This window comes from Erigeron canadensis, chromosome 5 (genome assembly GCF_010389155.1).
Source record: "Erigeron canadensis isolate Cc75 chromosome 5, C_canadensis_v1, whole genome shotgun sequence".
NCBI classification, from domain to species: Eukaryota; Viridiplantae; Streptophyta; class Magnoliopsida; order Asterales; family Asteraceae; genus Erigeron; species Erigeron canadensis.
In genome coordinates, this window is record NC_057765.1 from 22,767,596 (window position 1) to 22,794,715 (window position 27,120).

Here is a 27,120-nt window from a genome sequence, read left to right on the forward strand (position 1 = left end):
ATGCTCTTGATGCATACCAATTGTTTGTTGAAATGTCACCTTTATTTCTTGGGCATTTTTACTACTCCGTATAATTTTCACATTTCAACTTGAGAGACGTGGCTCTTTTTGGTGTTATATGGCTATTTGTTGCCTGGATAGTTTTATGGGAGGAAAAGAGATTTCTTGTTTCATTTTTTTTTATCTCAAAAGGTTGCACTAGGGCTGCCAACGAGCTGAACTTTTTTCGAGCAACTCGAGCTCAAGTCGGTCGAGTCGAGCTATTATGGAACTCGAGCTCGACTCTGAGCCATAAATTTAAGCTCGAAATACTTATCAAGTCGAGCTCGAGCTTTATGTAGCTCGGCTCGAATACCTCTCGAGCTTTATGTAGCTCGGCTCGAATACCTCTCGAGCTTTTCAAGCTTTTAATATATTATGTATTTATTTGTATATATAATACTTTAATAGTCGAGTCCCATCGAGCTTTTCGAGCTTTTAAAGTTTCAAGCTCGAGCCATATATATTGACATAACAAGTTAAGCTCGGGCCTTCTTCGAGCTTTTCGAGCCGAGCTCGAGCCATATTATACTATACCGAGTCGAGCTCGAGTCTATATATTGAAAGCTCGTCGAGCTATCTAGCCAAACTCGAGCCTACTAGTTTTTCTTCGGCTTGAGTCTATTTTTTGCGGACCTTGGGTGATTTATCACACTTGAGGATAAATTGAAAGTTTTTGGTCGATAGTTGTGTGGGAAATGTTAAGATGTACATGTGATGGGCCGGGCTTGTCATCACCCTCATGTTTTTGTTCGTTTTATTAATGATGACATAAATGGATACATTATCATAATTTTGAATCCCTTATATTATGGTGGTCGATCCCAATAGTCATGATTCGTTTGTATTGGATGTGGTTCTCCATGATCATGTCTTTAAAGCGCCTATCGTGATTGTATAAACTATAAAGCATTCCAAATAGTTGATTTCATATTAAAGCATGAATTGCATGTTAGAGTTATAGAGTAAAAGATTTCCTCCATAAACCTTGATAGCTGATACATAGTTCTCTAGGTTACTATTTTGTTGATACATAGTTCTCTAGGTTACTAGGTTTTTAAGTATATATAAAGAAAAGATATAAATAAATGATAATATGTATTATCAAGAATTAATTGCAAGATTAGTCTTTATGGGTTTTACATTTTAGCAATGAGGGTCATTTTTCTAGTTCATTAGCAATGAGGTCCCTTTTAAATTTTGCGAAAAGACGGTATTGCCCCTGTACGTGTTGGCCACGCGCAAACTTGACGAAACTCACTAACGGACCTGCTAAAAAGGGACCAATTTTGCAAAAAATTCTCAAAAGAGGGACCCCCATTACAGCGATACTTAAAAAGGGGACCCATTGCTAAGGTGTGTAAATCACAGGATCAAATTTGCAATTAACTTATAGAAAAAATATATAAATTTCTAATTTAAACATAATTGACTAATAACATTAACATATATAATTATTAATTTAACATAATTGTATAAAAAATAACCATAATTCATCAAATAACCCTTTTATTAAATTAAAAAGAATGTATGAGTTGTTCAAAAACTAAAAATAAAATGTTTAACTTTTGTTGACCATACCAAATCCGGTTGATTCTTACCGATATGGTCGAATTTGACCAACGTTGACCCAAGTTTATGGTGTTGACCGATTTTTAATCTAAGTATAGTAAACTCATCTTGGTAGCCCACCAATACACTAGCCAATTCAGAAAAACCGGTTATATTGGTCGATTTTTACAATGCTGTTTATGAGTGTCTTTAAAGCGCCTATTCTTATTGTATAAAGCATTCCACATAGTAGTTGTTATCATATAGCATGAATTGCATGATTGTTAGAATAAAAGATTTGCCCCATAAACCTTGATACACAGCTTGTACTCTAGGAACGTGATGAAAACTATACAAAAGGTAATCGATAACATAACGATTTGTAAATTATATATATCGACCGAGTAGTTAAATTCTGGACCATGTGGTTTGAGGGTGCAAGCTTTAAGTTCCTGCAGGGAAAACCTTCTCCAGATGATTAATAAAACGTTTCGAGTAAAACTGGGGATCCGCAACAGATACTGACTTGGGATCGTGGCGCCTTGATTTATAAGCATGCTCTATTTTCTTTCTCATGTTGTATCCCTGTAGTATATCAATTATACCAAGATAGAGTACAACATCATAGACCTCAAAAAGTTCTGTTTCATTAGAATTTGATGGTTCTTTTGAGAAGACTTTACGGTTTGCCTCAGCTGGCATGTTTACTCCTAACTGCACTCGTAACCTGATAATGGAAGAGCTTGGTATTTAAGTCAATGTAGTGATGATATCTTAAAAAAAATTAGTCAAATAAGTTCAGCCCTTTTTTAATTTAGATATGAATTTTCATCTTAGTTACAAGATGCAACCCAAAATGACAGATTTAGCTTATTTAATCAGATTGAGATTCTTTGAGCAGATATGGCAATACCTTGCAGTACCAGGAAGAAGGAGATCAACTTCCTTATCACCTACTGAAAATGCTTTCAAAGTACTTCCTCTGATGTGTGGACCAGGTGCGGTGTTGACAGAACTCGGCTCATGGGTCACAAGAAGAAGTCCCTTTGGTGGAATTGACCGGTCGACATTAAATAATGTTGGAGCTAGTAACATGAGAGATCAGTAAATAATCAGATTACGGAGCATATTCTTTGTAGAAACAGCAATTTTAATAGATTGAATAAATCAATAAACATATAACTAGCCTGATTTTAACATCTAGTAAACTATGTACAGCAAGTAAATAAATCATCAAAAGTTCATTAACATAGAAAAATTTACCAAGATCAGTAGGAGACTTCACAGGTCCATGGTATGAATCTGGCGGTTCTAAGAGAGCATTCATATGCTTAGGAGCTCTAAAATGCAATCCCAGAAGAAGGCTATAATCTATAATGCGCTGTGATTCTAAAAAGACACAGTCTAGGTAGATTTGTCTGCAAAAATTTGGAAGGGAAGTCCAGTTAGTTAGTATGTTATTAAATGACTTCTATAACTATTGTGGTTCTCATGACCAGAGGTTCTCATGACCAGAATGACGCAAAATGAGAAACTTACTTGAAAAGGGCATCACGTAACGACTTGTCCATATGAAAAGCATAAGCAAGATCAAGGTCTTTAAATGTGGTACCCTCATCTATGTCATCGATATTGGTTTTTCTTCCATGGTAAGAACCCTTTAAATCATAACGACGATGTATCCGCAGTTGTGTGTAAAACATATTTCCCATGACCACAAATTGTACCTGAAAATAAATAAATGAATGTAATTATTTTATCCATTACTATAAACCAAAAAAGAAGACTGGATTAAGGTGAAATACCTTCTTGCCACTTCTCAGTGAAATTTCATGGAGTCCATAAAATTTAGTGATCAGAGTGTTATCATGGGCTTTTACATGATTGTAATAGTTGGGAAGCATCTTCAGTAATTCCTATAAAATCCATAAAACAATATCAACATTTAATTACTGTTACAAGTTTACAACCGTCTAGCGCAACTTTGTCATCCTTGACAGCGACTAGACTTGATATATGCGTGTAGTTGGTACATGTCTGTGTGTGTGTATGTGTGTGTTCATACACATAATTGTAAAAAAGCATGCTTCATAAGTTTCATAAAACACAACACATATGTTTTGGTAGATACAAACCTTGAGTTCAGATGTTCGTAAAGTTTTAATCACAAATTTGTCATCAAGAGACATATAGAAAATGCTGCCGCTTTTTCCTGAAGTAGAAATCTCTCTCAAATCATCCCCACATATCGACATCATATAATCTGCGGCATCTATGTTGAACATCTCCCTTAAATTTCTGGAAACAATTTCATCAATATTTATTAAGAGTACCAAAACATATTACAAACATCATTTACAAATCACTCTGCTTGCTCCAGAATACACTGAACCCTTGTTTGAGCCATGTATTTATGAAGTATCAGTATTCCTTAACCCTTTTATTATAATGTTTTCTATGATTCTCCCATTAACAAAGGTAATTACGCCCTACTTAATGCTAAAAAATTATGTGGTCATATGTCCAAGAAAGAAGTAAATAAAACAGAACAGATGTAAGAACAAATATACATCATATCCAGATAAACTAGTACCTGAAGACCATAGGACAATAATCTTTCCAATGAAAATCGAATGACAAGTGTGGAGGTGTCATTCGTGAGCCTTTGGTGGGAAAAAACACCCTTATTCTTGCTTTTTCACCAAAATCCGAGTATCTCAATGTACGTATAGAAATCCGTGAGGTTTTGCCAACAATATACCTGTTAATTGAACCGATCAGTCCCACCACACATTAGTGTTCATATAAGTACGAGATTTATCTGGCTGTGGTAATTATCTACATGCTTTGTCATTAATTGTTGGGATTAAACTTAACCTAGTTAAATTTGTAAATCTAGGACATGTTGTGAGCACGGGAAAAGGAAATATGAAGCCAAATCTAGAATTATTCTCCTAATCATATAGACGTGAAGGTTTCTTGTTTAATTTAGTTACCTGATACCTAGCTGCAAATTAAGCATCAGATGGTAGCTCTTAACGTCATCAGAAATGTCCGATAATGACTTTAGTTTCACTTTCTTCACATGCTTTTTGCGTTGTTGTTCACGTTTGTATGATAATCCTGCATTAGTATTTGCCTTTTCTTTGATCAAAACTCCATCTATATATTCCTGTTCATAAATTACAGTTGGATCCTCATCGGCCACTTCAGTTTCTCCATCCTCGGAGCCATGAGATAATATGTCAGTATTGTCTAACACAGAGAACTCTGTACCCGAATCCCCCTTGATATCCTTATCTTTTTCCAAGGATACTTTCTTGACTATCTTCCGATTGGAGTCTTTGAGAACTCCAATAATAGGTAAAACTCCAATAATAGGTATTTGTTTAGGTAGCTTACGGCTTATACTACGTTTTAGCTCCTTTAAAACTTTCTTTTTGCCTAATCTTCCTGAAGGCCGGTTCCTCTTTCCTGTAGGATAAAAAGTGCCGCGTCCATCCTTGATGCCATGAGTCCATATTCCAAAATAATAACTACCATCAGCAAACCTATAAACGCCTGACCCGTGTCTAAACCCATTTGACCAATAACCATCATACAAATCACCGTTATGAAATTTCATTACCCCTCTACCACACATCTTTCCTGCTTTCCAATTCCCAATATACATATCTCCATTACACCAAGCATATTTACCTGTACCTTCATGCACTCCATTTTTCCAAAAACCATCATAAATATCTAAATTACTATATTCTTTTCTACCATGTCCATGGTGAATGTTTAACCTCCAGGACCCTATATATTTAGACCCGTCTGGATTAGTCAACGTTCCATAACCATCAAGAAAACAGCCAGAATAATCACCCTCATAACTTTTTCCAGACGACCAAGTAATCCGTCCACCCTTACTCATTTTTCCGTCTTCCCATTCACCCTCATAAACTGTACCATCTTCCCATGTGCATTTTCCCTTGCCATGGGGGATCATCGCCTTCACGTTACCAAAGTACACACATCCATTTAGAATGATCTCCATATGTGTCCTGAAATCATGACAATGAACACTGTTAGATATAGTATTACAAATTTCTTTCCTTTTTCATTCTGCAATAGTTTTCGTATTAAATTTGGTAAGTCACCAGTTTGGTCAACAAGCCAGTCGAAAATCATGGTACTTAGTTTGTGTTCTTAATCTAATTACAACTCTAGATTTTATCTTTTTGAAAACATGGGAAATGGGACTAAACAATCATTCTAATTTTTTTAACTTAGTTTTTGCTATCAACTACCCTGTTTTCTAATGTTCTGTTTGTCTTTGTTTCATTGTTTGGGTCACTTTTCGCTCTTTTCAGACTATTGTGCCGGTCATTTTTCAGGCTGCTGACCAGCTGTTGTTATTAGATGATGGGCGGCAACTGATGAGACTATGGGGATCAGGTCACTTCCTTACTACTTGGTCAAAAGTTGTTTACTTAGCTTTGATTCTTTAATTGTTGAAGTAGTCTTATATAGCATTGGGTCATTACACATAGTTTACTGTGATATTTGATCCATTTGTATTTTATGATTACTAGCTTTTTGATTCATTGGTACTTTGGTAGTGTTTACTGGTAGTATTTGGTCCATTGATAGTAGTATATTTTTATGTCTTATGTTTTGGTCAAGTATAACTATTGTGGTTGATCATTCATGCCTGACAATTGTTGATCTTTTTCCACGTTGATGTATCATCTATAATTTTAACTTGGGCATGGACCTTGGTATATTGACTTGTCAATAAATAGTAAGTATGATGGCAGGGCAACTTGAGGTCAAGTTATGGGATGACATAAAGAAAGTTACATTATATCATCCTTTTAAGATCAAGTCTATTTGATAAGGTCAAGTTATGGGGGTGACATTATGAGCAAGGTTGCGAAATTTGAAAAATCAGATCGGATGGAAAAAAATTGGATTGAATTTTTATGTATTAAAATAATAATTTATAAAATTATATGTAATAGAAATTAAAGAACTATATAAAATTTCAAACTTAAAGTAATTGACTAATAACATTAACATATATAATTCTTCAATTTAACATCGTATGAAAAATAACATAATTAATCAAATAACCCTTTTATTAAAAAAAATGTATGAGTTATTCAAAAAAATAAAAAAAATACTCCCTCCGTCCCACTAGAAATGTCTAATTTTAAATTTTCAAAGTCTTTGTTTTTTAACTTTGACTTTAGTTACTTTTTATTGCATTATATAATAGTTGATGAAAATTATATTAAATAAAAACATATCTAAAACTTAATCAATTCATATATTTTTCATCAAGTATTATACAATACAGAAAAAAATATTTAAGGTCAAAGTTACAAAAAAAAGACTTTGAAAATTCAAAACTAGACATTTCTAGTGGAACGGAGAGAGTATATGTTTAATTTTTGTTGACCCAACCAAATCTGGTTGATTCTTATGGATATGGTCGAGTTTGACTAAAGTTGACTCAAGTGTATGATGTTGATTGATTTTTTGTGCGACTATGACAATCTCGTCTTGGTAGCCAACTCATACACAGATTCCGGAAAATTGGTTGTAACAGTCGATTTTTACAACACTCATTATGAGTGAGGATATTATTAGACAACCGTTTTAACTTGGCAAATGAGCAACCAGTTGCCATAATGTCATGGGCCGGAGACAATTATTCTGACTCTGGGGATCCAATATGGCTTGACAAAGATGAACCCGTATTTGAGGCTAATGAACATTAAATTATACATATTCCTTATATCATCTATATATAGACGATTTTATACATATGAAAATATACTTGTTTTATGAACTTTTGATACTTACGTGCACAATACGTTAGAGACGGAGCCAGAAATTTTTTTGCGAGAGGCAATTTTAAAAGTCGTTTGTCATACTTATAATAGTCGTATCCGAGAATGTGAAAAATACAGACTGTAGCTCGAGAATATATAATGTATTCAATCATAATGCAAGAAACCAAAAAAATATACTTTTTAGAAAATAAATAGCTTGCATATATATATATATATGACCCTTATTTTAAGAACCTATTTTTTTTGTAAGAACCGTGAGAACTCTTAAATTTTATATTGGAACACATGCTTTTCTTGGTCATTCACATGTGAAATGTTGTAAAAACATATGTTATAGAAGAAATCCATACGATTCCCATCAAATTGTCACCATTTCTTGCATCGCCGCCCATCAAATCCATACGATTCCCATATGCGTCCCTTGACAGCCAGCTTAGAACGGATGAGGGCCTTTGGCTCGTACCGTATCCACCCGAAAACGAACATGATTCTCGCCGGAAAGTTAACTTACACATCTGCAAGTCTTGCTGGAGATGGTCGCCGTCGCCGGAGGATCATGGTGGTGGTCGGAGATGATCATGGTGGTGGCGGTGGTGGTCAGAGATGGAAGGAGGAAGGAAAAACTTTGTACTTTTTGTACTTTTTTAAATGCTTGTACCATAAATAACCCACCCCTATATCTATATACATATTTTTTTACATAATTATTATGATTATTATAATTAGTTGCTTGTGATAAATATATATAACATTTTGAAAGAAAAATAATTTTTCCACAAACAGCTATATATATAGTTATATATTTAAACAAAGAAAGTTTTTTGTTAAACTTTTTTCATATTTGTTTCTATTAAAAATTAAAAAAACTCAAGTTTTTTATTCATCCAATAAAGAGGTCTATCTCAAAGTCAATGTTTCAATGACCAATGACTTCCAAAGAATAAGTTATGACAACGAAGGTAACATTTGTATTTAATTATTTCATACTTATTTTTCTTACTTTTATTTTTTTTTACAAATATACCATTTAAAATTTAAAAATTTACATTGTATTAAAATTGGAATTGTTGGAATATGATCACGTAAAATGAACGTATGTCGGAAAAGTATTTAAGCCTACGGGGTCACACCTCAACGTGAATGTAACTATAAATTGATTAATATATTAAATGTAGTTTATTAACTAATTTGATCACGAAAAACTAACGGAGGTTCGTTAAAAGAGTTAAAAGTTAACGGTACTTAATTAACGGACTTAACGGAGAAGAGTTGGAATTAGGAAACCCCTCTAGAATGTTCTAGGGGGGGGGGGACGGTCGAACAAGGGCTCCAAAACCCTTAAACTTGGCCATTAAGTTTCCTAAGCCTATAAATAGAAGCCTAGGTTAATTGTTTTTCACACACAATTAATTAGGTTTTTTCTAAAACCCTAAAAATCTCTTCTCTCCTCCTCTCTCTTGTTTCGGTCGACTACCACAAGAAAACAAGGGGGTTTTGGCTTTTGTTTGGGTCGAAATTCAAGGGTAAAAAGAAAGGGTTGTTCGGTTCGTGATCAAGTACTAGCATACATACGTTCCACCGTTGAGTGTGTAATCGTAGAGAGGTTAAGTTAAACCTTGTTCTTATCTTCAATCTCTCCATTATAAGGTACAAATTCTATACTTTGGTTAATTAATTAAACTACATAGATCTTGTCTTCCGTTGCGTGCTTTGTGATTTGTTGTGATAATTAGTTTTAAAACCCAACAGTGGTATCACGAGCCTACTATGTATGTTTTTTGATTACCAATAAATCAAAACTTGAAGGGGGGTTAGGGTTCTTGATCTTCAAATTTTCGAATATATATATATATATAGTTAAATTGTTTTTGTAATTTAATTACATTATTTAAATAAGAAAAAAATATATATGGTTCGAAAATTTTTTCCAGAAAATAAAAAAAAAAAAGTTTTTTTTTAGGGTTCCTAATCCAAGTTTTGATTTAATTACATGTTTATGTGATAAATCGTATGTAATTATGTGTTGTACCTTTACTTTTAATTGTTAAAAAGAAGTAAAAATCATGAATTTTTCATGCAAATCATTCATGATTCTTACTTAGATATATTGAGATGAAATCTTGATCATTAGGGTTAATTATGCTAGATAATTGTATAATTAATTGTGTGACAATGTGAATTTTTCGTATAAACTTTCTGTTTTGCGACAGTTTACTAAAAAATTGATATCTATTAATCCGTAATGAGTTAGAAGTTGTGCTTTGAACTGTAGATTCCCAACACACAGGGCTAAAACTTTGTAGTTCTGGTCGAAATCTCAATCGGACCAGAAACAGGTCTAAACAGCTCGTGAAGCTACTGGAATTTCCAGAAAGCTAACTATGTGATTATATGATAATTGTTTGTGATGTACATGTTTAAGGCTTACGCAATCAAGGCAACTTGATGTATGTGGTCCTCCTCTTTGAAGGAGGAGCCGGATTAGACATAAATAAACCATAGTGACATGTTTAGGTGGCCTACCATAACTCGTTGCATGCTTAATAGTTATAGTTTATAATTTTGCATATTTATTGAGATATAAATTGTGATGTAAAATTGTTTTGAGAAAAGATAAACTTGACTAAGCAATATCGAAATAAGAGACTTTTTAATAAAATTGGAGTCCTACAACCTTGAGATACACCGGCTCACCCATTTGAACAAACTCTAAGAGAGATATAAGCCGGAGTGCGCTAGCCTTCTAAAAGGGCGAGTTTTTAAATCGCATTCATCGCATACCTTTTCCCTTGCGCTTCTTTGTGTGTTCAAATGGAGCTACCGAGCTCTCTTGTGTTGCTAAGACTATACAAATGATTTTATTAAATATTATGTTTAGAAGATATGCATGAATTTTCGAAACATAACTTTTTGATCACATATCAAATTGTATGACCCAATCAACTTAAGTCATTGCCATCCAATTTGTCAAGGACACATGGGGTCGTTATTTTACTCACTGGTACACAGTGGTGAAATGACGATTGCATGACAAAACCCATTCACTGATACACAGTGGTGGTCAATTTTGCACATTCTTAGTTGGACGACTTAAAGCGAGTTAAGCGGTGAGACCTTGACCCGTGGCAAAAGATGGGACAAAACATGACTACAAAAGATCGTTTGATGAATCGAGCGTCTTACGTAGGTCCCATACTTTCTAGGAATTGCACTTGTAATGCAATTATTGCTCGTCACTTACCTTTTAAGTGCAATCATTTCTAGCAGATCAACTGATGAAATGGTTGTATGTCAATTGGATCCTAGCCTTAATGAAATTATCTGTTTATTCTATAAACATTGGGTAATTAATTTCTTAAGGATTTATTATCAAAAATACCGATAATTGAACTTGAATTTGTTTTGTAAAAGGCAACAAATCCTTCACAAAACATACACCAATCGGCTTTCAGGTCGATGCTGGAAAGAGAAAACTTTCTGAAACCAATTTCAATGACTGTTTTTGTGAATAGAGAATTGTTCTAAGAGTTGAAAAGAAAACCAATGTCATTAAAACTCAGATACCGCTATTTCTAATGCGAATGCCATTGCTTTGCAGTTGGAAGCATAAAATACTCGGTACAATAGACATATTGAGGTTGCTTATTTGATGCTAGAAGCATGTCTCCTGAGCTTCAAAAGGCAATTCGGATTGCAAAATCCGTGTGATATGATCAAATAACTCAAGTCTATGTACGGAAAACAAGTTGGAGTTGAATTACTTTAGCTAATTGAGTCACTCCATAACTTGAACACGAGTATGGGAAACCGGTAAATGCTCATGTACTCAAGATGAAGAGTCACTTTGAGCATTATGGAAAGGATTAAACTATGCGTATCTTCTGTCAATTCTTATTGGCATAAGAGATAATTGCAGATTTGCATAGCATAGTTGGACTTCATATCAAGTTGATTGAGTATGAAGAAAACCGTCCAAGAAATCTGAGATACCCCAAGTTCTTATGATCAAGGGGGGAATGGTTTAGAAAGCAAAACAACCGTAAAGCTAAAGGAAAGAACTTAGGTAAGAGAAAACAAAGTGTTTAGTCTCAAAACCTTAAAAGACCCTTTAGAAAAAGGAGCATATGGCTAAAGACCAGTCTTGTCATCACTATGCTATAGTGAGACTCTGGAAGAGGAATTGTACTAAAGTATCTAGCTGAGTTGAACAAGAAGAAGAAGCAAGTTGGTTTAACCAGTTCTTCTAGTATCTTCTTAACTGAATTATAAGTGTTGATGAGATTCAAATGATAATTCAATAGCAAAATAGTCAAGTTAACTTGGACTCTATCTTTGACATGGTCATCTTGTTTAATTTTTGTCAAGAAACGCATTTAAAGACTTCAATGTGAAGATATCTTACAAATCAAATGATGAATCATTTAATAAATGCGTGTCTTCGGCATTATAAGTAGCAAGAAACGCATTAAAAGTCTTCAATGTGAAGAGATCTTACAAATCAAATGATGAATTGTTTGATAAATGCGTGTCTTTCGAATTACCGTTAGCAAGAAAAGCATTGAAAACTTCAACGTGAAAGGATCTTACAATCAAATGATGAATCATTTGACAAATGCATATCTTGTATTTTCGGCTATAACAAGAATACCCTTTCCGCATAAAACCGGAGAAGATTAAGGAACTACTTGGACTAATACATTCCGATGTATGTGGCCTTTTTAGACATATGTCAAGGAGAAATTCTAGCTACTTCATCATTCTATGAATGATTTCAGTCGTTATGGTTATGTTTACTTGCTTAAACATAAACATGAAGTCTTTGAAACATTCGAAGAGTTTAAAAATGAAGTTGAAAATCAACTCGGTAAAACCATCAAGATTCTTCGTTCGGATCGAGGTGGTGAATACTTAAGCCAAGAGTTTAAGGATTATCTTAAAGCATGTGGAATTGTCCTATAGCTTACTCCTCCAGACACTCCTCAGCATAATGGAGTGTCTGAAAGGAGAAATCGAACCTTGCTAGACATGGTAAGATCAATGATGACCCGTACAACTCTCCCATTTTCGTTTTGGGATTACGCTCTAGAGACTGCTGTACGCATTCTCAATATGGTTCCAACCAAGAAGGTTGACAAGACACCGTACGAATTATGGCATGGTGATGTCCCTAATTTGTCTTACTTAAGAGTCTGGGGATGTGAGGCACTTGTGAAGCGCGATACGCCTGACAAACTTGAACCCAGACCTACTAAGTGCATCTTTGTCGGATACCCTAAGGAAACGATGGGTTACGACTTCTATGATCCCGCCAAAAACACTGTTCGTGTTGCTCGATATGCCGAGTTCTTTGAAAAGAAGTAAGTTCAAGAGAACAGTGGGAGGGTTGTAGAACTTGATGAGACTCAAGAGGAAGATGTGTCACCTTCTGAAGATACTAGCAATCATCAACTTGGGGGGGAAATTGTTCAAAGTGATGAACCTCAAGTCGATGATAATGAAGCGATTCCACTTCGTAGGTCCGAAAGGACAAGACGTCCTACCGAAAGACTATGTCTGATGGTAGAAGAAGACGTTGTTGGAGATCTCGATGAGCCTCCGAATTTCAACGCTGCATTATCAGATCCGGAATCTGACAAATGGCTTGACAAATGGCTTGAAGCTACAAAGGTGGAAATGAAATCCATGAAAGACAATCAAGTCTGGAGCTTGGTTGATCTTCCACAAAATGCTCAAACTGTTGGATGTAAGTGGATCTTCAAAAAGAAGACGGACATGGATGGAAATATACACACCTATAAAGCTCGTCTCGTGGCGAAAGGTTATACTCAACGTTTCGGTGTTGATTATGATGAAACCTTTTCTCCAGTTGCGGACATTAGAGCTATTAGGATTCTCTTAGCCATAGCAGCGTACTATGATTTTGAGATATGGCAAATGGATGTTAAGACTGCCTTCTTAAATGGTTACTTGGATGAAGAAGTCTATATGGATCAACCGGAAGGTTTTATTGATCCGAAACATCCCAACAAAGTATGCAAGCTTCAAAGATCCATTTATGGACTAAAGCAAGCATCAAGAAGTTGGAATAAACGGTTTGATGAAGAAATCAAAAAGTTTGGTTTCGTTCAAAATCCCGATGAGCCATGTGTATATCGGCAAGCTAGTGGGAGTAATGTTACTTTCCTTGTCTTGTATGTCGATGACATATTAATCATAGGAAAACACATTCCAATGTTGCAAGATGTTAAATCCCATCTTGGAAAGTGTTTTGCCATGAAAGATTTAGGAGAAGCGACATTTATTCTTGGAATCAAGATCTACCGAGATAGATTAAAGTGGTTGTTTAGATTAAGTCAAAGTGCTTATATTGATAAGGTCACTCATGCAAAGACTTAACTTATCTAGCAAGAACAGTGCTTCTACACCTAGTGAGGTGGAGCGTATGTTTAGAATTCCTTATGCTTCGGCCGTGGGATCTATTATGTATGCGATAAGATGCACTAGACATGATATTGCGTTCGCGCAAAATATAGTTAGCCACTATCAGCAAAATCCTGGATAGGATCATTGAATTGCTGTAAAGAATATTCTTAAGTACATGTGTGCTACTAAAGAGTTATTCTTGTTGTATGGAAGAAATCCTGATCCAGAATTCAAAGTGAATAGATACTGTGATGTTGGATTTCAGACTGATAAATATGTTTCAAAATACCAGTCGGGATACGTCTTCATTGTTTAAATGAAGGGACGGTGGAATGCTATGAGCTAAAAACCACATTCGCCATGTCTGCAACAAGTCTGAGTACATTGCCACCTCAGAAGCCGCAATGGAAGCAGTCTGGATAAGGAAGTTCATTAGTGGGCTTGACGTGATCCCCTCAAATGAATTACCCACTGATTTGTACTGTGATAATACCGGTGCATTAATCATTGCCAACGAACCAGGAGTTCAGAAAGGTGCCAGATATTATGCTAGACGATATCACTATGTTCGTGAGCAGATCGAACTAGGTGAAATCAAATTACTCAAAGTTCAAACAGATTTTAACTTAGCTGATCCTTTCACAAAAGCTTTGTCTAGGCCCAAGCTTGAAAGGCATGCCGAGGGTATAGGACTTAAATTAGCTAGTTATTTCATGTAAATCTGTTGTTCGGTATTTGGATAAGGGATGTTAAACAATTTATATTTTCCATAATGAAATAAAGTACTTGATATGTTTGATTTCATTCAATATTAAATTGTGTCCTATATTTGCATGTTTAATCCTTGAATATTTCATTTAATATTTTATATATTATTAAATATTCTAAATTGTCCATTGTCGATTATTTATATGGGAATATAATTAAACGAAGACAAATGTGAGTGTTTGGTTATATTCTTGGAATATGTAATGGATGGATCCCACCAAACTCACATGATATCCATAGCGGATGCATATCGGACTACCCCACTAACGAATTATCACTTTATGGATCATCGTCATTAAGTGAAATTCGCAAATGGTTACCCTTATTGATCCTTTGACTTGAGATACAAGTAGGTCAGCATATATGAATCGCACTTACTTGATATAGTTCTAACTCACCTGAATAAGGGGGTACATAAAGGGCTATTTTCAGAAAGTGTCGTGAAATATGATGACTGACACGTGTAGTCAATATAGGATTTGTTCCTTCAATTTGAAATTGAAGTATGATACCGTTTGGCGCCCTCATTAGGACTAATTAAGATGTTTGCATGGCCGTGCCCAAATAAATCCAGATTGTTCTCGATTATTTTTGGTAATCATTAATTAGTTATAGAATGAGAAACATAATCGTTAAATTATGAAATGATCTCGATCCATATTCATATTTAACAAAGGTATCTGAACAAAGGGATAATAAATGCTTTAACCATTTAAACAGTACTTAAATGTTTTCGGGAGCATTGGGGTGTTGCTAGACGCTTACCAATGTTATTACCTTCATTCGTTACGAGCTCAAGTGGGAGCTGTTAGAATATGATCACGTAAAATGAACGTATGTCCGAAAAGTATTTAAGCCTACGGGGTCACACCTCAACGTGAATGTAACTATAAATTGATTAATATATTAAATGTATTTTATTAATTAATTTGATCACGAAAAACTAACGGAGGTTCGTTAAAAGAGTTAAAAGTTAACGGTACTTAATTAACGGACTTAACGGAGAAGAGTTGGAATTAGGAAACAATTAGGAAACCCCTCTAGAATGTTCTAGGGGGGGGGGGGGGGAACGGTCGAACAAGGGCTCCAAAACCCTTAAACTTGGCCATTAAGTTTCCTAAGCCTATAAATGAAAGCCTAGGTTAATTGTTTTTCACACACAATTAATTAGGTTTTCTAAAACCCTAAAAATCTCTTCTCTCCTCCTCTCTCTTGTTTCGGTCGACTACCACAAGAAAACAAGGGGGTTTTGGCTTTTGTTTGGGTCGAAATTCAAGGGTAAAAACAAAGGGTTTTTCGGTTTGTGATCAAGTACTAGCATACATACGTTCCACCGTTGAGTGTGCAATCTTAGAGAGGTTAAGTTAAACCTTGTTCTTATCTTCAATCTCTCCATTATAAGGTACAAATTCTATACTTTGGTTAATTAATTAAACTACATAGATCTTGTCTTCCGTTGCGTGCTTTGTGATTTATTGTGATAATTAGTTATAAAACCCAACAGGAATGAGGGCAACTGATCCCACTGCCTTCGTCCATGCAATACGTGTTCACAGGTTCATAGAGCATAGAACGAGGGAAAACAAGCCAAAACTACTCCATTATGTCCATAAGAGCCTTAAAGATACAAGAGTGATGTTCGAAGAACCACAATGTAAGAAACATTGAAGATCACTTTAGTATGATGCACCAGAAGGACCGGGTGTGTCACAACAAGGACGAGGCGAAATTAACTTGGGGGTATTTTTAGTATGATGCACCATGCCAAGAGGAAAATCAAATCTATAGCACCTAAGTGCGCCACACCCTATCCCTATGGTGCGCATCACTCAAGGTCTGTGGCTGAGCTAGAAATCTTTGGTAGTCTAAAACCTTAGAAAACATATCATCAAACACGACTCCGAACGAGCTTGGGGGTATTTTTATGGTTCTTTGAGCTTCTCAACCCCCTCAAAAACGATGCTAGATCGTACGAAGCGCCAGTCGATATAGTTGTTTAGATCTTAATTATTATATGTTGTTATAGTTGATCCTATATGAATTGATTGATAACTTATTTTGGATCAATAGGTTTTTAATAATTGATCTTTAGTAAGTTAAGACATGAAACTATATAATCGATCTATAAATAATTTGTAAGATCACTTTACTCTCCGAGAGAATGTGGTAGATAATACTTCTACATGAATATCCTATACCAAAATGTAGAGTATTCAAGAGGCCGTAAAGCAAAAGAATTGATCAAATTAAGCTTTCAAGTTTATTTCAAACAATAACTCTAGCGGTTTGACTAAAAAAGAGTTTTTAAAAAGGATATACTGAGCATGAGAAAAGTTATGGCTCTGAGTATGATGATCGATAGATGACGAAGGCACCAAAGAATAAGCTAGGGTGGTTCTTTTTTAATATTAATGTAATACAGAAGTTTTTAACTAATGTAATGTTTTTTCTAATTATCATGTTAAAATATAATTTATGAGAGAAAATATTAAAAATAAAATGAAAGAGATATATGACTTCTCATGTAGCGAGAAGAAATCACTCACATATGTTTCAATTAATGAGCATCAAGATAACCGTTCATGTCTACTTTTAATGTGATCGTGTCCCAGTTAACGATAACCTTGGATGGATAGACTAAACATCTTAAGCTAAGACATATAGCTAGAGTGCAGCCACCTACATCATTTTTTTTTTAGTATATAGGAATTTAATGAACTATGCACAAATGTTTATGTTGTGTAATGAACTACTTGCATGTTTATTATATGTAATGAACTTTCAAATTCTGGTTATTGATTGTACTCGGGTATATGTGACAACCATATAAGCTGACACTTGTAAGTTTTTGATTGGTCAGATACATTCCATAACTTGGATTTGAAAGTTCATTACATACAATAAACATCCAAATAGTTCATTACATAACATAAACATTTGTGCATAATTCATTACATTCTCAGGTCCTTATTCTGTATATAACCCTTTGAAAAGACTTTAATTTGTTACGTACGTTGCAAAACCCATCAAGTGACTTAACTAAAGTTTGAAACACGTGAAATAATAAGGTAATATACTTTGACTATATACTTCAATATATATACTATACCTTGCTTGTGGAATTGGCTATATATATTATTATTATTAATCTGTATGTCGTACATGATTACTGTATATTATTTGACCCTTGCGCTAGCTATTCAACATGCAACACTTGCATATAAATATTAATGTATTTACACTGCACCAATTACAATGATATTCCATACATTGCATCTCTACTATAATAACGGTTTATGAACCCACAAATAGCTAGCTAGATGCTGTCTCTACAATTTTGGACACTTGCAAAAAGACGTACACATCACGTATATAATAACTTAAAACTCTCTGTCTTATTTATATTATATATTACTGAAAGGTAATTAACTCTCTGTCTTATTTATCTACTTTCATTTTATACAATATACAGTATATATTAACCGTTGACTTTTGTACAGTTGATGAAGACAGTATCTTATTGTCATAATGTAAAATTTATCATCCTAATAATACAGTACATACAAAAAACTGTAGGTGATTCAGACATGCATACGCAGATTTTAATGATCAGCTAGGATATATCAATATATATAGACGTCTAATAGAAGTAATCTCTTAATTTCTCGATAATTTCTCGAAGAGTCAAAAGAACATAAGAACATGGTAATCTTTTATATATGTATAAAATCTTTTATATTTGTTTTATTTTACCTAAAACTTAACCTTAATATATATTGATTTATTATTATTATGCAAATGCATATTTGAGCACTAGTTTCTATCTATCTAATATTGGTTTGTTTCATGAGTTGTAAAAAAAAATACATATTCATGGGATCATATACAAAACATTTAAGAATTCGATATTCAGGAATCAGGACTTCTAATGATTATTTACTAGCAACCAATTAAGTTAAGCAATCTGAAACCCACCCTAACACAGTTGCATGTGTAATCAAGATTAAACATATATGCATGATAAAATGCATTACTATATGTTACTACACTTCTGCTAAAAAACCAAAAGTTATTTGAATATTCATACTTTAATATCATCCATTACGTAATGATAGTATGTAGAGGTGGTCATTTAAATATGAAATAAATAAACATGCATTATATATATATATATATTCTGATCAAAATTATATCTATACATCAGGTTTATATTCGAGAGCCGTTAAGGTTACACTTAACGTTGATAAAAAAAATTGGACTTTCATATCAAAAGTCCACTCCTGAATTCTATGGTGAGTGTATAACTAATATTTAATACATCTTAACTACGGTCCTAAGGGCTGGATTTGGCGAAACTCTATAATTATATATATACCTAGCTTTTAAAAATTTTAGTTATAACATCTTAAATACAAAGAAGAAGATAACAAAAGAAGCAGAACTCAAGGAACTCATCGACAAATTAAGTGCATGTATAATTGCATATAAACATGAGGAACACAAAGTTTAAGAACTCACCAGTCACCCGTAAATCAGGTCAAGTATAATCAAAGGAGAAACCGAACTTGGAACGTATGTACTCTAGCCAGAATCGGATTCGAAGTCTAGACTCCAGTAGAGAGATTCTACTATATATATATATATATATATATATTCAGATGGTCAATGAAAGGAAGGTTGTTATAATAGACAAGAATATGTAGCAAGCAATCAATATATATAGTGAATGGAAAAGGATATATGACCCTATATATTATATATTTGAGTTGTTCCTTTCGTCAACTGTATGCTGAGGTCGTAATCGACGTATTTAAATTGTAATGATAGGCCAAAATATATTGGTATACAAGAAACAGATCACCTTACTATTTTTTAACTATAATAAACTAATTAATAGTAATAATTAGCTAGCTAATCAAGGGACAAGTATGATTTGAAAAGGAAAAAAGGACGTCATCAATAGTTTGGAAAGTGATTAGTGATCGATTGTTGGGAGAGACTTGGCTTAAAGCATCTCCGATATCTTAATATATACTATAACACAGTTGAACTAATGACTAATTAATTAATCACATTATTCGATTTCATCAAATTGACTTTTGATGATGTCATCATTTAGATAAACTACAAATTAAAAATCATAGTAATCATTATCCAAATATATTATTACTAGCGTTGTACCCGCACGATACGGCGGGGAATAGGAAAAAAAAGCCGGTCAAGTAGCGGGTACCGTGTTATTAAATGAATGTATAACTTAACCTCAAGCGTTTCTTATTTCGACTCAAAGTGAAAACCGCGGTTGTTGTTTTAGAGTGAGCGTTTTTTATGTTGAGTGATTTATTAAATTCAGTAACGCTAAATATACACAAACTGAGTAATAATCTTTATTAGGTAGCAATCATCGTAACGATTGTTTATCTAAAAGTAAGGGAGACGTGGACAAAAGTTTAAACAATGAATTAGTATGAATAAGCCAAAATGCAAAAAATAACCTAGAAAATTGAAAAAGAAGTAAAGTACGTCACCAAGTGTAGAAATATACATCAAATCGAAGCCACCTGCAATGTAGAAATGTACAACAACGTACTCAGTTGACGCAATTTCAGTATGATATACAGTATTAAACAAATTAGTTAGTACCTAAAACCACACACCTTGTATGACCTATGCATCATGTAAAACTTCTCTGTACACCACGTTTGAGGTGTATACTCCTGGTTAATTGAACTCTTTAGCAGGTATGACCAACACCTTTGTCCTGTCGCGCGAAATCCCTCTAGATAGTCCCACATAAAGTTGGCCATGCGAGAATACCGATTTAGGTAGATAAATGCCAACGTTTGGAATAGTTTGGCCTGGAGCTTTGTTTATTGTTATCTCAAAGCTAAGCCTAACTGGAAATTGTTTTCTCTTCAACTTGAAGGGGAACATATCATTTTATTTTATGGTTAATGGATGTATCTTTTATTAATAAGTTTATTAAGAACATTATAGAGATATTCCATAAATATGAGTATAAAATATTTTATGGATATATTGGATAGATTTAGTGTGTGAGTTAGAAATGTGTTGAAACTTAAGGGTACTTTAGGTATTTTAAAGATAGAGAATTGTTAATTAATATAGTATGGATATCTATCTATACCTATACTATAATATAAAGCAAATCAATTTTTGATTTTCAACATTAAACTTAAAATTTTAATATTGATTTTAAATTTCAACAATGTACACACTCTTATGCATGATGTACGATACATCATAGTCACATTACATTAATAACTTTCACTACTAACCATTGCCACCGCCACCACCACAATCTCCGCCGCCACTACCGCCGCTCGCCACCATCATTCGTCACCACCGCTCGCCACCATCATCCGTCACCGCCGCCACCATTTGACTTATGGTATATGTTGAGTCTTGGATTCGCTGACCAGACTTGGTCGCTGACGTGTGTCGTCAGCAGGTCATCAGCGAGTCCAGGGACTCTCTTTAGCGGGTTGTATGCTTCCCAATTTGTTAGTCAAGGCGGGAAGAAATCAAACCAGATGAAGACAACAGTCACATGGTGGTTCTTCCAACTGTAATTTGCCTTGTATGACAAATGTACAGTTGGGACCAAAGCAAGGGTTTTCTCTCTCATACCCGATTTGGTAAAGAAAACAAAAGCTCCCGCATGCAAGTACTTCGAGCCAATGGAACGTCGAAAACCACCATTTAGTCACTATCAAAGAAAGGCTGTGTTGCCCCAATTCTCCTCTATAAAAGGGAACACAGTCGCATCATATACTTTGTGTCTGTCACCATAAAAAGTGTGTGTCACTTATCTTGTAATTATTTAAGTTTGTAGTGTATCTAGACTTAGCAATTACTTTGTTCATTTGTATTCTTGTAAATCAAGTTTTTAATATTGACCATGTATTCATCGGTTAATCAATGATACATATGATTAGACTTGCTTAAATATTTTGCATTTGAACTTTTTATTGTTCTTGTTGTTTACTTTCTTCCCTTTACTTTTTGTATAGTTAATCTTAATACAAGTTGTGCATTCGTGGTCCATCAAGTGGTATCAGAGCCACCGTTCCTAAATCATTGGAACAAGATCTGTTTGCCTTATTGTATTTACATTAATTTTCTGTTCTTTCTCTCTTTAAAACTTTCTTTTCGGTAAAAACAAGAACATGTCTACTGTTCCTTCCCTTGTGAATACACGTGACTTTGGTTATGTGTCTGTTCCTCCCAAGTTTGAGCCCAAAGATTTTGGGTTTTGGAAGGAAAGAATGCTTCTTCACATAGTAGGGGTGGAACCTTATTTAATGACCATCTTAACAGTTGGTCCCTACGTACCCACCTATGTCCAAAGAACTCCAGGAGCCACACCTGAAGCTCCTGAGATTGTGATTGATCTGGTAAAACCAGAAGTCCAATGGACAGATGATGAGCGGAGACCGGTAAATCTAGATTCCAGACTCAAAAACATGATTGTCACCATCCTTCCTACTGACATCATGAAGCTTATCATCAAATATCCCACTTCCAAGGAAGTCTGGGATAGATTGTGTAACATGTACGAAGGTTCTGTTGACACAATTAAGACCAAGAAAATTGACCTAAAAAGGGCCTATGAAAACTTCTTCTCTCTTCCTGATGAAAGTCTTGACAGCACCTATTCCCATTTCAAAGGGTTGCTAAATGATATGACTAATGATGGCATTGACCATGATAATTTTGAGTTGTGCCATAAATTCATCGATTCCCTTCCTCTTAAATGGCAAAATTTGAGACAAATCCTTCGTACCACCAAACAGATCCAAAATTATGATCTTGAGGAACTTTTTGGTGTGCTTCAGTTTGAAGAAAAGGCTTTGGCTCAAAACATACGAGCTGCTGCTGATGCTCGTAGACATGTTGGTCCATCTTCTTCTACCAGCACGTCTGCCTTTTTTGTCTCTGACCCCATTGCTCTTGTTTCTGCTGAACCCATAAATCTTAACGTGGATGTCAGCAACTCAACCCTTCCACCCTCTATCCAATCTCTTGTTGATGATCTTAACGCTGAAGAGAAACAAGAGATGTTCAACGATTTCATGGAATTTACCCTGATCACTGGGAAGAGGTATTCTCGAAAATGGAACAACCGTAAGAAGGTTGCTCCATATAAGCCTCCTGCTGATAAATCTCAGGAGGAATGCTAGAGGTGTGGCAGAAAAGGCCATTACCAAAAGGAATGCAGGGTTTCTATTCCTACCCCTGCTGCTCCTAAAACTAATCCTTCCAAATCTGTTGATGAGTACAGGAACAAATACTATCAGCTAAAAGCAAAAATTGCTGAAGAGGAGGAGGCCAAAACACCAGCCAAAGGACTGGTCGCTGAAGAGCATGATTGGGCCGATTCTGATGAGTCTGATGATGAAGGGTATGTGGATGCAATGTGCTTAATGGCACTTGCTGATGGTGATGCACTGACAAAAGACCAAGTCACTTCCATTCAGTGGGTGAATGTCACTGTAAAAAAGGTACACTCTCTTTCTTCTACTACAAATGAGGATAAGACCAAACTTTTTGAGTCTTTGTCTTGTGATCTTCAGTTCGTAGAATCTCTATGATCTGAGCTCCAATCTAAGCTCAGCTCTACCACCTCTGAGTTAAATGCTAAATCAGAAAAACTCATGAAATTAAAGAATGTTCATGTTGAGCTTCAATCTCATGAGTTGCTGACTCAAAAGCTTCAACTTGAGAATGAACAACTCAAGGTTGAGATAACTAATCTTAAGAATATTGTGACCTATTGGTCAAAAGCTTCTAAGTTTCACCATCAATGTTTAAGTGAACAAGTCCCTGCACAAGTTCATGCAGTGATAGGTGGTGATTATAACACTGCTGCTTCACTGGCTGACTCGTTCAAGGATGATGTGAAACCACAAATCTCCATTCCCCCTTCTGCTGTAGTCTCCTCTGATGAGATGAAGAAATGGTACTTTGTCAAGGGACAAAACAATTACCATAAAGAAATGGAAGTAGGTACTACCTTTTCTTCCTCCAGCAATCAAGCTATGCCTGTTGAGGAAAATGGTGCAAGCTCTTCTACTAGCACCAACAACATCTTCTCTCATCTTCCCATTCTTGGCATGATTCCAAATGAAGGAAGAGTTCAGTACTCTCCTGGGGAATCGTTTGAAGGTGACATCAATAGCGATGGTTTTCAACCTATTCACCTCAGCAGCTCACCATAGGAGCTGCCAAACCTTTCAAACGTAGCTCAATTCCCGTTCCTTATGACTATAGCACTCCTCAGAGTGCTAATACTGATAGTCAGCAATCCCAATCTCTCTCTATATCTTCTTCCTCCAGTCAGCAAGAAAACACTCATGCTGTAAACAATTATGACCAGCATAAGCGTCTGATAAAAAGACGTGTTAGGTTCGCTGATGTAAATTCTGATCAGCAGATACAGCCTGTACCTGCTTGTTCTAGAAACAATTCTCAAAACAGGTCTAACACTCCTCAGCGAGTGAATGTGTCTCATCAGCAAGTAAGATCGATAACCCCTCAAAGAGGACACTTGCCTCATCAACAAGTAAAATCGATTACTCCTCAAATTGGAAACTTGCCTCATCAGCAAGTAAGATCGATTACTCCTCAGAGAAGACACTTGCCTAACCAGCAAGTGAGATCGATCACTCCCCAAAGAGGACAGTTGCAAAACCAGCAAGTGAGACCCACTATCCCTCAAGAAGGTCTCTTGCCAAATCAGCAAGGACAATCCTCTATTTCTAATAGAGAGTATCTGCCTCACAGGCAAGTGAGGTCAGTGACTCCTCATTGCCAATCCAGGCCTATCACTCCCAGCAGAGTGCATCAATCTCATCAGCAGGGTCCCCCTACGTCTTCTCTCTCTGCTGGAAGACAAGCCTGGACAATGATCAGAGGATCTCAAATTCCCCAAAATCCTCCTAATGAATCAAATAGAGAGTCCATTCTTGGTCCTATTCCTCAGATGCCTCCACCCAGACCTAAGCAAAGAAACAAGTCTAAATCTAGACAAAAGGGTAGGGCATCATCATCTTCTGACCCTCAAATAAATGAGCTAACTCAGTGAGTTAACGATCTCTCTTCCCAGCTAAGAGAATTTCTCATTCAGAATCAAAAAGGCAACTCCTTTGACAAAAAGTGCTACTTGTGTAGCAGTAGAGGACATGTTGCTTCTGAATGTGAAGGCGTTAGCTCCAGAGAAGCTCCTGAGGTAATTCAGCAAAATTCTTCTCTTGCTGCTGAAGCTTCTTCCTCCACCAGAATCAATGAAAACCCCTCATCTGAACCTGAGTCTAGTGATGCCACTGCTATCACTGAGGAAAATGTTGCTGAGTACATCTATTCTCAGCACATCTCTTCTCACTCTCAAAGGGTAGTTACCAATGGTTTTGGTGAATCTACCATGCTAGTGGAATACAATGATACTGATGTAGTCAGCAACTTTGTGTTTCTCAGCAACAATGGTGAAAACATCATGCCTCATGATGAAAATGATAGTCCCCATGGGTGATGATTTGGGAAATTATCCCACTCTTGAAGAAGCCCTTTCTACTGAGGATTCTACTACCTCTGTTGTACCCACTATTAGTCCTGCTGACATAGCTGTCAGTGAGGTTGGCAGAGAGCCTCTCTAAATCCCTCTGTTGTATCCATGCAGGGCTCGCTGGGAAAAGGAGTGTGATATTTTGACAGCGGATGTTCAAAGCACATGACTGGCTCTAAGTCCCTGCTGGATAACTACACTGAGGCTCCTGGCCCTACTGTTGTGTTTGGTGATAACCCAACTGGACAAACTGAAGGGTATGGTCTTCTTTCAAATGGTCTCATCAAGTTCATCAAAGTAGCTTATGTAAATGGGTTGAAACACAATCTCATCAGCATAAGTCAACTTTGTGATGCTGACTACAAGGTAATCCTTGATAAACACCAAGGCACCATAGTAAATGTCAACAAGGAAGTCGTCTTGGTCGCTCCAAGAAAAATAGATGTATATCTGTCGACTTCACTCTTGTCAAAACTGACAGTGAGACTTGTTTCTTTGCTAAGTCAGCATCTGAACTCAATTGGTTATGGCATAAGCGTATGTCGAATTCTCTAGCCAAAAAGAACCTTGTTCGAGGCCTTCGTCATCTCTCCTTTGAAAAAGATAGACTCTGTGGTGCTTGTGAAAAAGGTAAATGCCATAGATCTACTTTCAAAACAAAGCAAGCCAATTCTGTCAAAGGCTGCTTTCATCTTCTTCACATGGATCTCTTTGGTCTAGTGAATGTCCAAAGTCTAAAGGGTAGCAAATACACCTTAGTTATTGTGGATGAATATTCACGATTTACTTGGACTATCTTTCTTCATTACAAGAGTGATGCTGCTGATGAAATTATGAAGTTCATCAAGAAAATAGAAAATTTCAACGGCATAAGGGTTAAAGAACTCAGAAGCGACCATGGCATTGAGTTCAGAAACCACACTCTTGAAACATTTTATGCTGATCAAGGGATCTCACAAAATTTCTCCTTTACCAGAACTCCTAAGCAAAATGGTGTTGTTGAAAGGAGAAATAGAACTCTTATTGAGGAAGCACGTACCATGCTCAGTGAGTCCTCTCTGCCCAGCAAGTTTTGGGCAGAAGCAGTCAACATGCTTGCCACACTCAGAATCGCTGTCTTATTGTTAAAAGATATGACAAGACAGCATATGAAGTTCTGAGAGGCAAGAAACCTCAAATCAAGTACTTTCATGTATTTGGATGTCCTGTCTTCATTCTCAATAATAAGGATCACCTAGGAAAATGTGATCCCAAAGCTGATGATGGCTATTTTGTGGGATATTCGTCCATCAGCAAAGCCTTCAGAGTAGTCAATACTCGTCTTTAGAAAATAGACGAATCCATTCAAGTCACTTTTGATGAAAGCTCATCAGCTCTCAAGGACATTCAATCTTCCTCCACTGAGATCATTTTTAATGAGCTCGCTGATCCCCTCACTGAGGCAGCTGACTCATTTATTGATGCTTCTTGCTCGCTGCCTGAAAACCATTTGTATATCCCACAGAATAGTTCAGCTGACTCTGAACTAGAGCAAGTCGCTGCTCATATCTACTCGATTGAGCCTATCTTAAGATCAATCCATGCTGCATCAGCCAAACCTAGATCACTAGCTGATGATTTGCAAGTTGATGACTCTGCTGAAGATGAGTTTCATGATGCGTTAGCAAATGCTGATGATATGGAGCCTGCTGATGACTCTCACATCAATGATGACTCAGTTCAGTCGAATGGCTCTACTGATCAATCTTCTGAACCCATTCTTACCATTGATCACTGTAGTCCCTTTGCCACCAGATCAAATGAAATTAAGTATCTAATGTATAAGTGCGGAAATTCTTATACACTAGCAATCAACAATAAGAACACGAATATGAATAAACTGGAACTGTATATTACTTCGGTAAATGC

General features: G+C 35.7%; 1 protein-coding gene across 1 annotated transcript; it reads right to left on the reverse strand.

The window, feature by feature from the left end:
- Positions 1 to 1,813: 1,813 nt before the first annotated feature.
- Positions 1,814 to 19,180, reverse strand: LOC122602167 (phosphatidylinositol 4-phosphate 5-kinase 7-like). The gene is made up of 9 exons (XM_043774889.1): positions 19,146 to 19,180; positions 4,587 to 5,639; positions 4,184 to 4,351; positions 3,726 to 3,888; positions 3,396 to 3,506; positions 3,130 to 3,317; positions 2,854 to 3,008; positions 2,504 to 2,675; positions 1,814 to 2,317 (listed from the first exon to the last, which is right to left on the reverse strand). Exons 2-9 carry the CDS (start codon positions 5,630 to 5,632, stop codon positions 2,035 to 2,037), a joined length of 2,286 nt encoding a protein of 761 aa, XP_043630824.1. The 5' UTR covers positions 5,633 to 5,639; positions 19,146 to 19,180; the 3' UTR covers positions 1,814 to 2,034.
- Between the last annotated feature and the right edge of the window lie 7,940 nt (positions 19,181 to 27,120).

What these genes read in the sequence shown, in the direction of transcription:
- LOC122602167 (XM_043774889.1), bottom strand. Translation starts at nt 5,632, where the DNA reads ATGGAGATCATTCTAAATGGATGTGTGTACTTTGGTAACGTGAAGGCG. An exon ending in TTACGTGATGCCCTTTTCAA is followed by an intron (nt 3,009 to 3,129) that starts GTAAGTTTCTCA and finishes AAATTTTTGCAG; the next exon opens with ACAAATCTACCTAGACTGTG. An exon ending in GAAGTCTCCTACTGATCTTG is followed by an intron (nt 2,676 to 2,853) that starts GTAAATTTTTCT and finishes TCATGTTACTAG; the next exon opens with CTCCAACATTATTTAATGTC.